At 35.3% G+C, this 17,312-nt stretch overlaps 1 protein-coding gene across 1 annotated transcript in view; it reads left to right on the top strand.

Moving 5' to 3' along the window:
* Nucleotides 1-17,312, top strand: part of RIT2 (Ras like without CAAX 2) — a gene marked incomplete at both ends in the record, with an annotated part of 337,149 nt that overhangs the window by 66,725 nt on the left and 253,112 nt on the right. The window contains one exon of the mRNA XM_081263502.1: nt 9,996-10,052. Within this exon, the coding sequence (XP_081119628.1) occupies nt 9,996-10,052 (57 nt within the window). The remainder of the gene's footprint in view (nt 1-9,995; nt 10,053-17,312) is intronic.

Genomic DNA, 17,312 nt, shown 5'->3' with positions numbered 1-17,312 from the left:
GTTCTGCTTAGTAAAGTTAGATGGCTTAACAGACCAAATAAGCACAGACTAGATAGAAAAGTTATAAAGGAACTACCACTATACAAAAGCAACCTACCTGGTTCATATGGTTTCATAGGAGATTCTATTAAAATGAAGTATTAATGAATGAATGAATGAAGCCATGACTATGGATAAGATAAATTGAGAGTGAAGATAAGAATTGGAAACTATTTCTATTTCAGAGGTTATGATACTAAGGAACTCCTAAAAATTATGAAAAAAACATGCTCAAAATACTAATTAGCAAGGGAAAGGAGTTTGAAATGAACTTATAAAAATCAACATCCTTTATATAAGAAAATGATGACAACTCTAATGGTTCATTTTGATATGAAGATTCAGTGGCTAATCCCAGTTACTTACCTGATTCACACACATAATTATATTTGGTCAAGACTGTATGAAATACTTCATAGGTCCCCCAAAATGCTTGTAATGATCTCCTATCATCCCATTTCTTCATTAGCATTCTTATTCCTGGCTAATATCCAGGGCCTCCTGCTGAGTTTGAGGACACAGTCTCTGAGATGTCAACTGCACAGTATAGACTGGCAATGATTTTGACTGTGGGGGAAGGGTATCTGATAGAAAAGCCTGTTTGCCTCCCCTGCTTATCTCCCATGAAAATGTTCTTTATAAATGCATTTCCAACCACAGGGCAGCCTCTCAGAGTCATTCCTATACTCTGCTGAAGTTTCTTTAAATATGAACTTGAAATACGCTTAAGAATTACATTTTGGGTGAGTTATATTACAGTCCCACGTAAGTGTTTAAGAGAGCTTCTTCAAAAATTGTTTTATATATTATCTCCCCAAAAGAAAAATGGCTCTTAAGTGTCCCAGAGGGCAACCATTTTGTGAAACACAAAGAAACTTTTACAAATAAACCTTCCTAAAATTACCTTTTGAAAATTTGGAACAAAGCTCAGCTGGCTCCCTTTTCTTTGGTTCTGTCTCAGTGGTAGGTCAGAGAATTTGAGAATTGAAGGGCTTTTTCAATTATCTAATAAACAGCAGGTTTCCATTAAAGTACAAACTCAAATCATCTAAGTAATATGCTACTTGTTCTTCTAAATAACTATATGTTGGTTTTTCCATTTTCAACTTTAATATGCAAGTGTATTGATCAGTCCTTAAAATACTTATATGTATATCTTTTCCTTAATTTTGTTCTAAATTTCTTCTGTCTCCACAATTCCTTCCCAAATATACAGTATTGAAATTGAGCCACAATTAAAACAATGTTTGTTATTGGTTCTTGGTAGCTTCCATAATGATTATTTACCAATGGCTGGTAGACAACAGGTTAAATGAGTGAATTGAGTTGTGTGATGCTCAAGCAGAGCTATTGGCCATTATTATTGCTGCTTAAACAAAAACAGAGCTGTACAGCAATTAAAGAAGTAAAAACACACTTTAAACAGGAACTATTACAATAGAGAAAGGAAGAACCAAGTATAGAACTGGACTCAATTCCAAATACAACAAGAACTGCTTAGGGACTTATAGCCAATGAGCAGGATGGGGGTCAGTGGATGAAAAATTAGCAAGAAGAAGCATTTGGGAGAACTAGGGAGGATTGTGGTTAAACCGATTTAATGAGATTCTTGCTGAAGGCAAGATGTTACATGGAATATGGTAAGGTAGAATAATTTGATCAGATATGGAGGGTGGTGAATAGATGTAAAGGTTGGGGATTGCTCTCTAAACTGGTTAAGCAGTTCTTGCTTAAACTGTGTTATCCAAAAGATAAATACAGAAGACCAAAATTTTAAAGTTAGGTGAGAAGAGGGTTCAGAGGAAGTTGAGGAAATGCTGGTCAAGGAGTGAGGTTTGTTAAGTATATCAGCAGAAGCCAGAACATGAATGTCGTTCTCAGTTATAGGATTAAGTTTTGCTTGTGGATGAAAAGCACTTCAGAAAGTCTGTACTTCAGACTTCAGTCTGTGATTCCAGACTGAAGAGTAAGGCAAGCATGGTTTATGAAAGACCACATATGCCAGCATGTCATATTAGACATGTCTTTAAATAGCTGTTGACATGTAAGTGACAAGATTTTTTAATGATGATTCTGGTATGATTATGAAAAATATAATGGGAGAAAAAAACATATTTACAAAGAAAACAGTGTTGAGTTTAATACAACAGAGGCTTTGAGAAGAAATGCAAGATTCTGAACTAGGTAATAAGGAAAGAATCAAGACATATTTGAAAGATATTTTGGAGTGAGGTGTAGTAAAAAATTGACATGTTTGCATGAAGAATATGAAAGTGAAAGGATCCAAAGATATCTTTAAGATTTTAGTCTAAATAGTTGATTATCATAAGATGAATACAGACTCTTAATCATATTAGTGAATGGGTATATTTCTCTTTATTTTGAGTGAGATGTAGTGAGAACATCCTCATCTTAGTTTTAACTTTATGAAATCTAAGCTATTGTTGGAATTGAGATGACTAAGCTAACTGGTGAAGATGAGGCCAGGCTTCTGACCTCTGTGTTATAATTGAGAACAAAACAAAACAAACAAAAAACAACAGGTGACAGAGAGATAGTGACAACTGCAATTTTAAAGCTCAGGAAATACATACACACATACACATATGGAAAGATCCCAGTGAAACCCATTAGTTTTCATAATTAAAAATTGTTAAAATTATTAATTCTACCAAAGATGAAAAAAAAAAGCTAAGGAGGAAAAAATTCAAATGATTTTATTTTTATTGGTTTTATTTTTTAAATACATGACAGTGGAATGCATCATAATTCTTATTACACATATAGAACAATTTTTCATACCTATGTTTGTATATAAAGTATATTCACATCAATTCATGTCTTTATACATGTACTTTGGATAATGATGTCTATCACATTCCACCATCCTTGCTAATCCCCTGCCCCCTCCCATTCCCTCCCACCCCCTCCCACCCCTCTTCTCTATCTAGAATTCATCTATTCCTATCATGCTCTCCCTCCCTACCCCACAATGAGTCAGCCTCCTTATATCAGAGAAAACATATCAGCATTTGTTTTTGGGGATTGGCTAACTTCACTTAGCATTATCTTCTCCAGCGCCATCCATTTACCTGCAAATGCCATTATTTTATTCTCTTTTATTGTGGAGTAAAATTCCATTGTGTATATATGCCACATTTTTTTATCCATTTATCCACTGAAGGGCATCTAGGTTGGCTCCTCAGTTTAGCTATTGTGAATTGTGCTGCTATAAACATTGATGTGGCTGTGTCCCTGTAGTATGCTGTTTTTAAGTCCTTTGGGTATAGACTGAGGAGAGGAATAGCTGGGTCAAATGGTGGTTCCATTCCCAGATTTCCAAGGAATCTCCATACTGCTTTCCATATTGGTTGCACCAATTTGCAGTCCCACCAGCAATGTATGAGTGTTGCTTTTTCCCCACATCCTCACCAACACTTACTGTTGTTTGTCTTCATAGCTGCCATTCTGACTGATGTGAGATGGTATATTTGAGTTGTTTGGGTTTGCATTTCTCCAATTGCTAGAGATGATGAACATTTTTTCATATATTTGTTGATTGATTGAATATCCTCTTCTGAGAAGTGTCTGTTTATGTCCTTGGCCCATTTATTGATTGGGTTATTTGTTTTTTTGTGTTTAGTTTTTTGAGTTCTTTATATACACTAGAGATTAGTGCTCTATCTGATGTGGGGGGGGGGGTAAAATTTGTTCCCAAGATGTAAGCTCTCTATTCACCTCACAGATTGTTCCTTTTGCTGAGAAGAAACTTTTTAGTCTGATTCCATCCCATTTATTGATTCTTGGTTTTAATTCTTGCGATATAGGAGTCCCATTAAGGAAGTTGGGGCCTAATCCCACATTATGAAGATTAGGGCTTACTTTTTCTTCTATTAGATGCAGGGTCTCTGGTTTAATTTCTAAATCTTTGATCCATTTTGAATTAAGTTTTGTGCATGGTGAGAGACAGGGATTTAATTTCATTTTGTTGCTTATGGAAATCCAGTTTTCCCAGCACCATTTGTTGAAGAGACTATCTTTTCTCCAATGCATGTTTTTGGCACCTTTGTCTAATATAAGATAATTGTAATTTTGTTGGTTAGTCTCTGTGTCTTCTATTCTGTATCAATGGTCTACCAGTCTGTTTTGGTGCCAATACTATGCTGTTTTTGTTACTATTGCTGTGTAGTATAGTTTAAGTTCTGGTATAGTGATGCCACCTGCTTCACTCTTCCTGTTAAGAATTGCTTTAGCTATTCTGGGTCTCTTATTTTTCCAGATGAATTTCATGATTGCTTTCTCTATTTCTATGAGGAATGCCATTAGGATTTTGATTGGAATTGCATTAAATTTGAATAGTGCTTTTGAAAGTATGGCCATTTTGATAATATTAATTTTGCCTATCCAAGGGCAAGGTAGATCTTTCCATCTTCTAAGGTCTTCTTTGATTTCTTTCTTTAGGGTTCTGTAGTTTTTATTGTATAGATCTTTCACCTCTTTTGTTGATTCCCAAGTTTTGTTTTTTACTTTTTTGAGACTATTGTAAATGGATACTTTTCCTCATTTCTATCTCAGAGGGTTTGTCACTGATATACAGAAAAGCCTTTGATTTATGGGTGTTGATTTTATAACCTGCTACTTTGCTGAATTCATTTACTAGTTCTAGAATTTTTCTGGTGGAGCTTTTTGGGTCTTCTAGGTATAGAATCATATGGTCAGCAAATAGTGCTAACTTAAGTTCTTCTTTTCCTATACATATCACTTTAATTTCTTTCATCTGTCTAATTGCTCTGGCCAGTATTTCAAGGACTACGTTAAATAGAAGTGGTGAAAGAGGGCATCCCTGTCTTGTTCCAGTTTTTAGAAGGAATGCCTTCAATTTTTCTCCATGTAGAATGATGTTGGCCTGGGGCTTATCGTAGACAGTCTTTATGATGTTAAGATATGTTCCTGTTATCCCTAGTTTTTCTAGTGTTTTGAACATGAAGGGGTGTTGTATTTTGTCAAATGCTTTTTCTGCGACTATTGAGATGATCACATGATTCTTTGAATCTCATGATGTGATGAATTACATTTATTGATTTTCTTATGTTGAACCAACCTTGCATACCTGGGATGAATCCCACTTGATCATGGTGCATGATCTTTTTGATATGTTTTTTTTTTGTATTCAATTTGCCAGAATTTTATTGAGAATTTTTGCACTATGTTCATAAGAGATATTGGTCTAAAGTTTTCTTTCTTTGATATGTCTTTGCCTGATTTTGGAATCAGGGTGATATTGGCCTCATAGAATGAGTTTGGAAGTGCTGCCTATTTTTCTATTTCCTGAAATAAATTGAAGAGTATGGTACTAGTTCTTCTTTAAAGGTCTTGTAGAACTCAGCTGTGTAACTGTACAGTCCTTTTCTTGGTTGGTAGGCTTCTGATGGTGTCTTCTATTTCATCATTTGATATTGGTCTGTTTAAATTATGTATATCTTCCTGATTCAGTCTGGGCAAGTCGTATGACTTAAGAAATTTGTCAATGCCTTCGCTATCTTATATTTTATTAGAGTATAAGTTTTCAAAATAATTTCTAATTATCCTCTGTATTTCTGTAGTGTCTGTTGTGATATTACCTTTTTCATCGAGTATGCTGATAATTTGAATTCTCTCTCACCTCTTCATTAGCATAGCTAAGGGTCTGTCAATTTTATTTATTTTTTCAAAGAACCAACTCTTTGTTTTGTCAATTTTTTCAATTGTTTCTTTTGTTTCAATTTCATTGGTTTCATGTTTAATTTTAATTATTTCTTGTCTTCTACTGCTTTTGCTGTTGATTTGTTCTTCTTTTTCTACGGCTTTGAGATATAAAGTAAGGTCATTTATTTGTTTATTATTTCTTCTTTTAAGGAATGAACTCCATGCAATGAACTTTTCTCTTAGAACTGCTTTCATAGTGTCCCAGAGATTTCTATATGTTGTGTCTATGTTCTCATTTATCTCTAAGAATTTTTTAATCTCCTATTTGATGTCTTCTGCAACCCATTGTTCATTCAGTAGCATGTTGTTTAGTCTCCAGGTGTTGGAGTAATTTTATTTTTTTTATTTTGTAATTGGTTTCCAGTTTCATTCCATTATGATCTGATAAAATACATGGTAGTATCTCTACATTTTTGTATTTGCTAAGAGTTTCTTTATGGCATAGTATATGGTCTATTTTAGAGAAGAATCCATATGCTGCTGAGAAGAAAGTATATCTGCTTGATGCAGGTTGAAATATTCTATGTATGTGAGTTAAGCCTAAGTTATTGATTATATTATTGAGTTTTTATTCAACTTTTTTTTGAAGATTTATCCAGTGGTGAGAGAGGTGTGTTAAAGTCACCCAAGATTATTGTGTTGTAATCAATTTGACTCTTGAACTTGAGAATAATTTGTTTGATAAACATAGCTGTACCATTGTTTGGGGCATATATATTTATGATTGTTATTACCAGGTTAATCCATATCAGTAGATTAATTAATTATTAATTAAAGCTTTAACCTAATCAATACATGCTTATGACTTGAATGTCTTAAATTGGTGTCTTCATTTGTTTGGGGCACTTTCTTCCCTTGTCTTTTCATGTTGTTCATGTGTCATCCTTTCCAGCTCTGTGGGTCTAGATTGTTATTGTTTTTACCCTATAGGTTTGTAGTGCTCTTGTAGAGTTCCAAGATCTCTCCTTTGCAGGGAAGGACAATGCTAACAGATTCCAATATCAACAATTTGTTGTTATGAAGATGTTTACACTTTAGTCTCAATGTACAGAAATGTTGGATTACATTATTATCTAAAATAAAATCAGTAGTTTTAAAAAAAGGTTTGTAGTTTCTGACAGTGGACAATAACCTGGGGGTAGAGCTTAGGATGATATGCTGAGAAGGTAGGATGTGAGGATATAGAGTCAATATATCTTAGGAAGTATGAAGGAGAAATCTAGTAAAGAGGGTTAGTAGCAAGAGAATAGATAGGAAGTAATTTAGGATAGGCAAGTACATGGGAAGACAGTAGAGTACATAAAACAAACACACATATGTATTTAGAAAAATACAGATGTTAAGACAGTAAAATTTGGAGGAGGAAAGAAAAATGAAAGAATAAAAAGAAAAAGAAAAAAAGAGCATATACAATACCTCTATATTATATTATTGAGATGACTCAGTCCTCAAAGTCCTCTTTCATGTAAAGGTTTCACATATGTTGGGGATGTGAGGGCCAGAGGATGAAGCAGTAGAAGGGAAAAAAGAAACAAGCCAATAAACCAACCAACCAACCAACAATGGAAGAAACCAGGGTGGTAGCTAGTTGTAGAGATCCATATCTTTCCTGCTTCTCTTCTCATCCTGTAGGTGGCATTGTCTATTGCAAGTTGGTGTCTCTGCTCTTAGGATGGTGGAGGTAACCAGGGTGGGAAGACTGGTCCTAGCACAGGGTGCCTGGATGCAGGGAGTGGAATACACCAGTCCCCTGCAGAAAGACTGCACCTTCTGGGTCTCTAGAGAAAGAGAGAGAGAAAATTTTTTTTTCAATACTTATTTTTCAGATTTCGGTGGACACAACATCTTTTTATTTTATTTTATGTGTTGCTGAGGATCAAACCCAGAGCCCCACACATGCCAGGCGAGCACATTACCGCTAGAGCCACATCCCCAGCCCCTTCTGGGTCTCTTTTTGGGACCACTCACTCAAGTGATGTTAGCGCACCCGGTACTATCTCCCTCTCTTGCCTGGAGATTTCCCAGTTCCTGGTCTCTCCCTCTCCCCCAGCAGTTCCCAATTGAGGATACTCTCACCCCAGGGCTCCCTGGGCAGCTTCCTAGTAGCACTGCACACCTGTGTAGGGCAGCTACTGTGTTGGGTTCGGCTGCTGGGGAGGGGGGGATGTTGGAAACCTGGTACCGGGCTGCTGGAGATCTGATCTGGGAACTACCCCAGCTAAATGGCAAGAATGTTGAGTCAAGATGGTGGCGGTCTGCTTTCAGCACCAGGGTGTCTGGTGAGGTGGAGAGAGTCTGGTGAGGTGGGGGGAGCCAGGAAATGGTGTTGTACTGTGGGTAGATAGCAGCTGAATGTCCTGCGTGGGAGTGGATGGAGTCTTGGCGATCTGCAGGTGTGTTGATTGGTGATTCTGCTAAGGCACTCCACGAGTCTTGCATGGATTGGAACTTTGAGGCTGTGAGTCCTGCTCCAACGCCAGGCAACCTACTCTAATGCTGAGGCCCAGAGCCCCACATGAGATCACAGTGCTGGTGATTTCTGCAGAGAGCAGCTGGATAGGGGACCTCTAACACTCTTGGACATACAGTATTCCTACTAGGCGAGATCTGAGGGTCTGGCTGCGCAGGTACAGGGTGGCTCACTCCCTTCCTTTTGCCATCTTGGATTGGATCCAAGAAATTCCCAAATGATTTTTAAAATATGTATCTAATATCTGAAACAAACAAAGATGTAGCTTTCATTTTATATTCCTGAAATTCTCAAAATTTCTAAGGTTGTCTGTAAGGAAAGTTGATTTGCATTTCAAAAATTTTTCCAAAGCTGCAAAATTAACACTTTCATATAGAGACACCCTTTGAGGACTCAAAAACAGGAGGAAAACAACCATTGAAATGTACACAGATATTTTCTTCCACTGGGTCAGGTTCCATTTCTTTGCATTTCTCAACAAGCAAGTGCCTTTTACATGTTTGTTGAATTTAACTGAGTGTTCCCTGCTCTGAACATTTGCTAAAGTGTGAACATACTGTTAAAGAGAACCAGAGCTAGACAATACAGTAGTGAAGGCAGTAAAGATAGATTATATTCAGGAACTATTGCTATAGAGAAAACAAGGGATTTAAGTATAGAACTGGGCTGAATTCTGAATATAATAGGACTAACAGCGATTCACAGGCAAGGAACAGAGTGGGAAAGAAGGAGGAGGAGGAGAGGTTGCATCCATAGATAGAAAATTACCAAGAAGAGACATCAAGGGTAGGAGGATTTTTGCTAAGCTGATTTAACAGGGATTCTTGCTAAGCCAGGGTGATCAGAAATGATTCCCTGTGACTGACTTAGTAGGGTTCTTGCTACAACTAAGCTATGCATACCCTGCAGGGTAGAAGCAAGCACAGGGCCAAAGTTGAGGTCAAGTTAAAAAAGAATTCAGCAAATCTCTACTCAAGATTGGTTAAAGAGTCTTTGTCAACATACATATTGCTTTTTTAAATATAGTTTGTTATTTAATTCAAAGGTCCCTTGTCTCCTAACAATGAAAAATCACAAGGAAATTCTTGAAAACAGAAACACTAAAAGTATTTTACATTTTAAGGTTTGTAAAAACCATGGAGAATTTAAGAACGACAGAATAAGTAGTGAAAAGGCATAGTAATTAACATGAATTAGACAAGATAAAAGTGACTGAAAAAAATTTAACTGAAAAAATTAATTATGAATAAAATAATATCATCAAGAATATAATCAAAGGATGATAACTATAATGTATTATAGCTTAAAGGAACACTAGAGATTATCTTCTTATTTTACAATGAGATACTTGAGTCCCCCAAAACATACAGATCTTTTAGTGGAAACATCACTCTGGTTATTATCAATTGTTTAAAGAGAACAAGCCAAGAGGGACCTACAGTTAGCTTATAGTCTCACTATATCAAGAGCTTCCTAATTTTCACTCCAATTCAGTTCTAGTGGAAATACACTCAAAATTTAAATGTATTTATACTAGAGAAATATCTGTCATTATTTGCCTTCTTTTCCCCCTTAAGAACTTTGTCTAATTATCATTTTGTGGCTCATATAATGTAATCAGTCACTCACATAAATGTGTTTTTCACCAGAACCTATTAAAAAAGATTGGTGAACCAAAGTGAATGAGTTATTAGTGAATTGATGATTTTTTTATTAAATTTAAACTTATTTTTATTTTCAGCAATGACAATGCAGTTTATCAGTCATCAGTTTCCTGATTATCATGACCCCACTATAGGTGAGTAAAAATCTCTTTTCCCCTCAGTCCAAATAAAGACACTCTAAATAAGTAGCCTGTTGATGTTGATAATGACGTTGAAGAATAAATAATTGAATTTATTGTATTATGAACACACACACATTGTGTAAGTTTTCATAATATTTGTCTTTATATCTTGTAACACACTCTAATAATTTTATTATTATTATTCTGTTAAATGATAGTTAGAATCCATTAAGTTGACCTTAGGATCCACTAATGGATATTTACTATTAGAGAAACTGACTTGAAAAACTGTTGTCTAGTTAATATAGGTGACATAATTATATAGGGACTTGGTAATTTGTTTCCTGTTTACCAGTCTCTGAATTTTCTGTTGTAGAATTAATTAACTATGTTAATGGCACATTTGGAGAAGTCATTAGATGACATAATTTTATCCAGCATCCTCATCTCACAGATGAGGAAACTAAGACTTAAAGAATCAAAATATTGTAAGAGCTCCCAATTCAGCCAAGTTTTATTCCCTTATGTAGTTTTTTCTCATAATGCAGTACAGAAGCATTGCACTGGGAAAGATTTCTCATTCATTCAAAGTAGGAAAAATGTCTTTAAAATTGCTTTATTCATAAAGCTATTCTAAAGAATAGATTGAAATTTTTCTAGCACAGTTCAAGAAAGTCATCTTTGCCTAGAAACACAGCAAGTGTTATTTCCCAGAGAGGGAAGCCTAGATCTCCAGGGCCCTTCACGGTTAATTCCTTGACTCTTGGAGGGTGAGCTCCAGTAATGACTCCCCATTACTTACCTCATTTATTTTTTCAATTTTCATATGTCTTGTCCTTGCCCCCTGCCTGTGGATAATATCCTCTAGTTTCCATCTGCTAATCAAGGAATTTCAAAAAAAATTTTTTTAAAAATAATAATAATAAAATTTAAAAAAAAAGGAATTTCGATTTAAAATACATAAAATATTATCCTAGATATAATGCTCCTGTATTTCTTCCTGTAGGTTCTAGAGAATATTCGCTTGAATACTACACTGAAATGAAGAAAATGCATGAATTTTTAAATGTATAATAATTCATTAAGATCTCTTCATTAGGTAAACAGAATCAATAAGATTTAAATACAATTGATTGGTACTATTGGACACTATTCTCTGGATAGTGTCCTATCCAGAGAAATAATTGTTCTTATTTCTTGGCAAGCATTTTGGTGAGAGACCAATGACACAGTGAGAGACCAATGGTACATTGTTGACCAAGAAGGCCTTCCCCAAGGAGTTTTTGTGTCTCTGAGAATAATCACTTAATAAACTTTTAGAAATGTTTGCTTAACCCTTATTTGATTAATTTCTAAGTCTGTTTTCTAAATATCTAGATTACCAGTAGCTTTGTACCACTTAAATATGAGTTACAGAAAGAAGGAAATCTCTGGCCATAAGTTCTGAATCTTGTACTTGTCGGAAAGTTGCATAATATAATTTATGAAATCACAAGCTCGCTCTGCTCTTTGTTGTTTTCTGTGATTATTTAAATTGTATATGTATCACTGTCTCAATAACTGGCCTCTTGCTCACCAGCTTATCGTGTCTAATAGCTTACATAGGACAGTGAATGTGAATAAACCATAAATGGCTCCTTCAAGAGAAAGAAATAAGGATGTGATGATTTCTTTAGATATTCACATGGCCCATCCATCACTTGAGATTAAACTAACTGGACAGCCACTACTAACAAGTAGCTAACATCATACTTTTATCTACTATGAATAAAGTAGCTAGCTTTAAAAGAAAAAGTTTGAAAATAGGAAGACTATTTTATTACTTTCTGTTCGATTTTCCCATCATCTCATTTCTTATCTTCTCTAATGGGAACATTAGTTAATAATTTCCCATTGGTATCCTGCTTGAAGGAGGTCAAAGTCCCAAGTTATTTTCTCTTCACCAGCTCTGACTACATAACTGTAACTCAGTCTGGCTGCCTTAATCATCCCTCAGGAGAGAATTCATGTTAGTACATTTTGAAAATCTTACAAATTGAAGAAGAATAAGCATAGTTATTTCATGACTGAAATAGTAAATGCATATTCTTCAATCCCTGTTTGGATCTGTTTATCATCCTGACTGATTTTTTTAAATTTTATTTATTTATTTTTTACATACATGACAATAGTGGAATGCCTTACACTCATTATTACCCATTTACAGTACAATTTTTTGTAACTCTGTATATAAAGTATGTTCATGCCAATCCCTGAAGTATTTGAGTCATTTGTAGGCTTTTATTTTCTCCCCCACCTTCAAATTAGAATCATCCTTTTTTGAAACTTTATAAACTCCGAAAATTTATATTTTATTCATAATAAGAATCAGGGATATTATTAGGTAGTGTCCTATCTAGAGAAATAATTGTTCTTATTTCTTGGCAAGCATTTTGGTGAGAGACCAATGATTTTGGTTTCTGAAAATCCACAGAGTATGTCTAATAAAGGGATATATTTAAATGTATTGATTCAATTCTTCTAATGGGAGAAGAATTTATGTAAAATTTAAACTATGTTCCTTTAATAGACTTAAATATGGGTAAATTCAAGTTTTAATTTAATCTTTAAAATGGAACTTCTCTGAGCATTAGACATGGCACCAATTACAGCTGATTTTTCCATAATAAAGTTATTATAGAAATAATAAGAAACAACATTTTGACCAATGGACTGGTTCTAGCCTTTCATGTTAATAAACCCACATGCCATATTTAAGTAATGACTCATTAAAAACGACCATTGTATGCCATTCACCTGGCAAAAAATAAATACCTACTCTTTGGAAAGCAATCTGTTTGTCCTCCAAAAATAAAATATTGAAATAGTACATTTCAAGCCCCGAATGAATTCAGTCAGAGGAGTTAATGCAAATACACAGATATTTGTAAAATTTTTGAAGTTAGCTATTAATATAAGAAAGAAGTCAACACTGTTTAGAAAGGGTTTTGAAAAGACTGGGCAGCTGTTAAACAGCCCTCTCCTCAACTATATTCACTGTGAACCAGGATCAAGCTCTCCACATTTTTCAAAAGCCAAGAAACTCCTGCCATCTTTTCTAGAATACAGAAATCCTCCTTCAAGGAAACCTTTCAGGAAATACCAGACTTCTTAAATACTTTTGAAAAAAATGACATGTGAATGCTTGTCATGGTATGCCTTTTTAGTTTCATTATAACTTGCTTGAGGTTGAAAGTCTGAATGTATAGAATTCTAATGGAATATAAATTAAAAATCAGATTATTGATTTTTCCTACAACAGATGAGCTCCCTTTCTTTGAAATCAAGAATGTAATAAAAGATATCAGGTTCTGCATTTTACTCCAAAATTATTGTTTAATGAAAACTGTGTATGTTGAGAATTGTTTCTGCTGATGTTTACTGTCAGTCACAGGAAGGCAAACACATAAGCACAGAAAGTAGGTTCACCTCATTTGCAGAAGGAAACATAGTGTTCACAACCAGTGTACCCTGAAAAAGATGCCTAGTCCTGGATGGGCAGTTGTGAAGTCTGGAGGATTTGTGTTTCCCTGCAGTCACACAGTTCCTTAACGTTGATTAGGTCACATATGTAACTAGTGATTATCTCCTACTCTCCTTAAAGATGGTAAACACAGCACATGCAGAGATCAAATGGAGTCAGTGCTGTCCAAGCACTTCAAGACAAATGGAAAAGAATTAAATGAGACCATACAGTGAATAGAAAAGCACAAGGCATGGCAGGAGTGTAGCAAGGTAAAATCCACTTGCCTTGAAGACAGGGAAGCTTTTTGTCAAAAAACAAAATTACAACCATTCAGCTGTAGACCTAATCGACTTTTGTTCACCAACAATTTATGAATCTGGGCACCCTTATTCTTCCAAATAGAATGAGAGCTCCCTCTGGACAATGGCAGAACAGCATGCTTTTTATGATGAGGACAAAGAAACAGAATGTTTTAGTCAGCTTTTGTGGAATTGTGACCAAAAGACCTGACAAGAACAACACAGAGAGGGGAAATTTTATTTGTGGCTCATGGTTTTAGAGTCTCAGGCTATAGCTGACTCCATAGGTCTGGGCCTGAGATGATACAGTGTATCAGAATGGCGTGGTGAAGGAAAGCAGCTCAGAGAACTCATCTCATCAGGGACAAAAGATAAACCCAAAGGCATGCATAGGTGACCCACCTCTTTACTTGCCTAGTGTTACCACCAGGTTAATCCATCCCAGTAGATTAATTAATTATTAATTAAAGCTTTAACCTAATCAATATATGCTTATAACTTGAATGTCTTAAATGAGGTTTTCTTTTCTTTTAATATTTTTTTTAGTTGTAGATGTATCATTATTTATTTATTTTTATATGGTGCTGAGGATCGAACCCAGTGCCTCACACATGCAAGGAAAGCACTCTACCACTGAGCTCCAGCTCCAGCCCAAATGAGGTTTTCATGAGAGCATTTATTGAAACATGCCTTTGGTACTTTTTTTTTCACTCTTTTGTCTTTCCTCCTCCTAATCTAGCATATAATCTGTGTCCCATCCACTCAGGATCCTGAGGTATTGATTTCTGCCTGCTCTTCACTTTGCAGGTTAGCTTCCAGTTTTGTTAATCAGGAATGTTGTGCAATTTCATTGTGGAACTGACAGTCTTAACCTTGGAAAGTAACCTAGTGGTAAAACATTTATGAGCTTCGCCATCCAACAGAAGTGATTTTTGAATCCCTCTTGCTAGCATTGAAGCAAAATTGCTAAACATCTCTAAGCCACAGCTGACACACTTGGAAAGTATATCTACTTCAGAATACTGTGAGAGTTAAAAGCAACGTATGTCAAACTCTTACAGTAATTCTTGGTATATTGTAAGTAGGGTTGCCAGAATTAGCTAATAAAAATACAGAATGCACAGTTAAGTTTAAATTTCAGACAGATATTATTTTGTGTGTGTGTGTGTGTGTGTGTGTGTGTGTTTGAGTCACCTAATTTGCTGCTCCAAACAAAAGACCTGACAAGAACAATTAGAGAAGGAAACATTTATTTGGGGGATCACATTTTCAGAGATGTTAGTCCATAGATTGTTGACTCCATTCTGTGGAGCCTGAGGCAAAGCAGAACATCACAGCAGAAGAGTGTGGTGGAGGAAAGCAGCTTCAGGCATTTCTACCAAGAAGCAGAGAGAGAGATCTGCTCAACACAGACAAAATATATATCTTCAAGGCACACCCCCAATGACCCACCTCCTCCAGCTACACCCTACCTTCTTTCAGTTACAACTCAGTAAAATCTCTATCAGGGGATTAATTCTCTGATTGAGGTGAGGCTCTCATAACCCAATCATTTCACCTGTACATCTTCTTGCATGTTTTCACATATGAGCATTTCGAGGATACCTCATATCTACATCATAACAATAGAAACACAATACAAAGTTGGCTCATGCTACTAGTTTTGTGGAATTAAAGCAGGTAGGACTTCCTTATTAATCCTGCTTTGGTTGACTATATATGTTGATGACTATTTCATGCCATGAAGAATAACCAGAAAAATTTGTTGAAAATTTTAAAAATTATGCTAATGCCAATTTATTATTTCTTCTGCTTTCTTTTATTTTTCTACTCTTCTGTTTCTTCTTTTATCTATTGGTACACCAAAATAGACAAGGATTCTTTCTTCATTGAACTTTCTTACCTAGTTTTATTTCATCATTTTAAAGAGCTGTTTGTATCTTTTCATTTGGGATATGTTCTTCTTTTCTTCCTCATTGTATTATATTAATGCAGCACACAGTTTAGTTAAGCTAGTCTTATTGACTTCTTCAACTGCTTCCTTGGGCTGATTTTCCTACAGAAATAAAAAAAAAATTAACAACCCAGAAATCAATTATAATATTATGATCCCACCTGCCCATATATTTGTTTGGTTCTTGCAGTGCCCAGAAATTCATGAAACCACCTTTCCAGCTTTACTTACATATTCTATTTTCAAGGAACACATATTCTTATAATTAACTCAACTGTAAATGCTTTTCCTCTTTCACTGTTTTAGATCTCAGTTTCACTTACAAGCCATGAATGTTGTATAATATGCACACCCAGAAGATTTATATTCTTTCTGAGCAGTTGTTAAGAACTGTAACAAGCTCTACAGGAAAAAAAAAAATATACCCCCGTTTTATAGTGCAGTCTTCCTGAATGATTTGAGAAGTTTGAAAAAACAAGGAGCTCGTGTAAGTGGCAACGTACATCAAGGATATAAACAGGTCTTCTGCAGAGAGCCACATGCCCAATGATTGCTCATGCAGCATGGTGCTTGAGTATGAAAAATATCAATGCAGTTAGACCAGCATGGGGTGAACCTACCATGTGAAGTATATATTACTCAGGATTTCCTGTGGAACACAAACTTCTTAAGTAAGGAATTTAAGGACTTGAATTACATGAAAATGGCCTGCTTTTCATCTAAATTATGCACTGATAGTGTCACATCTTTGCGTCAATAGAAAATCTCTGTTAAAATGTATATACTCAGAGGTGGTGGAGGTAATGCCTAGGGCCATTAAGAGCCATTTATATAATAGCATAGATTAATGTGCTCAATTATTCTGGAAAGAAAACCACAGAGCCATGGTCTACAGAGTAGTGCTGAAGGAATAGTTACAAGGTCTGGATATTACTACTAGTAGAAAAAGTGCTGTAGCATAATTCTTGAAGGAAATCAAGGCTGATAAGTTGAACTCAAAGAATTATATTTATTAATGATTCATGTCAGAACATGATAAAATAGAAAGGTAGTTAGTTGTAGAAATTGAATTTTGTCTTCATATTGGCCCAATTCTCTTCCCAGACTTATCTTCTAACAGCCTGTTGCCATTATGCTCTGGCTACAAGTTCTTTCTTCAGTTTCTTAAATAAGCAAAACAGGTTCTTCTCTGCCTTTGGGTTTTATCAGTATTCTTTCCCATTCCTTGAATATCTTCCCTGTGCTTTTTACATAGCAAGTTCCTTTTCATTCTTGATTTGCAAGGTCTCAGTTTGCATATCACCTCCTTAGAGTGGCCTTTGCCTACCTTACCTAAGTGAACTATACAAAATATGAAAACACACACAAACCATGTAAAACACATAAATTTAGTCCCTATATTGGTACAGAGCTTATTTCCTTAATACTATTTATCAAATTCTGAATAAGAGGTAATGGGGCATTTTGTTGTTTATTTTTCCATCTCAGATGCAGCCTCTATTGTGTCCAGGAAC

This window comes from Spermophilus citellus (genome assembly GCF_964194105.1).
Source record: "Spermophilus citellus genome assembly, chromosome: 12".
Classification (NCBI taxonomy): domain Eukaryota; kingdom Metazoa; phylum Chordata; class Mammalia; order Rodentia; family Sciuridae; genus Spermophilus; species Spermophilus citellus.
This window is presented reverse-complemented; position numbering and strand designations above follow the sequence as displayed.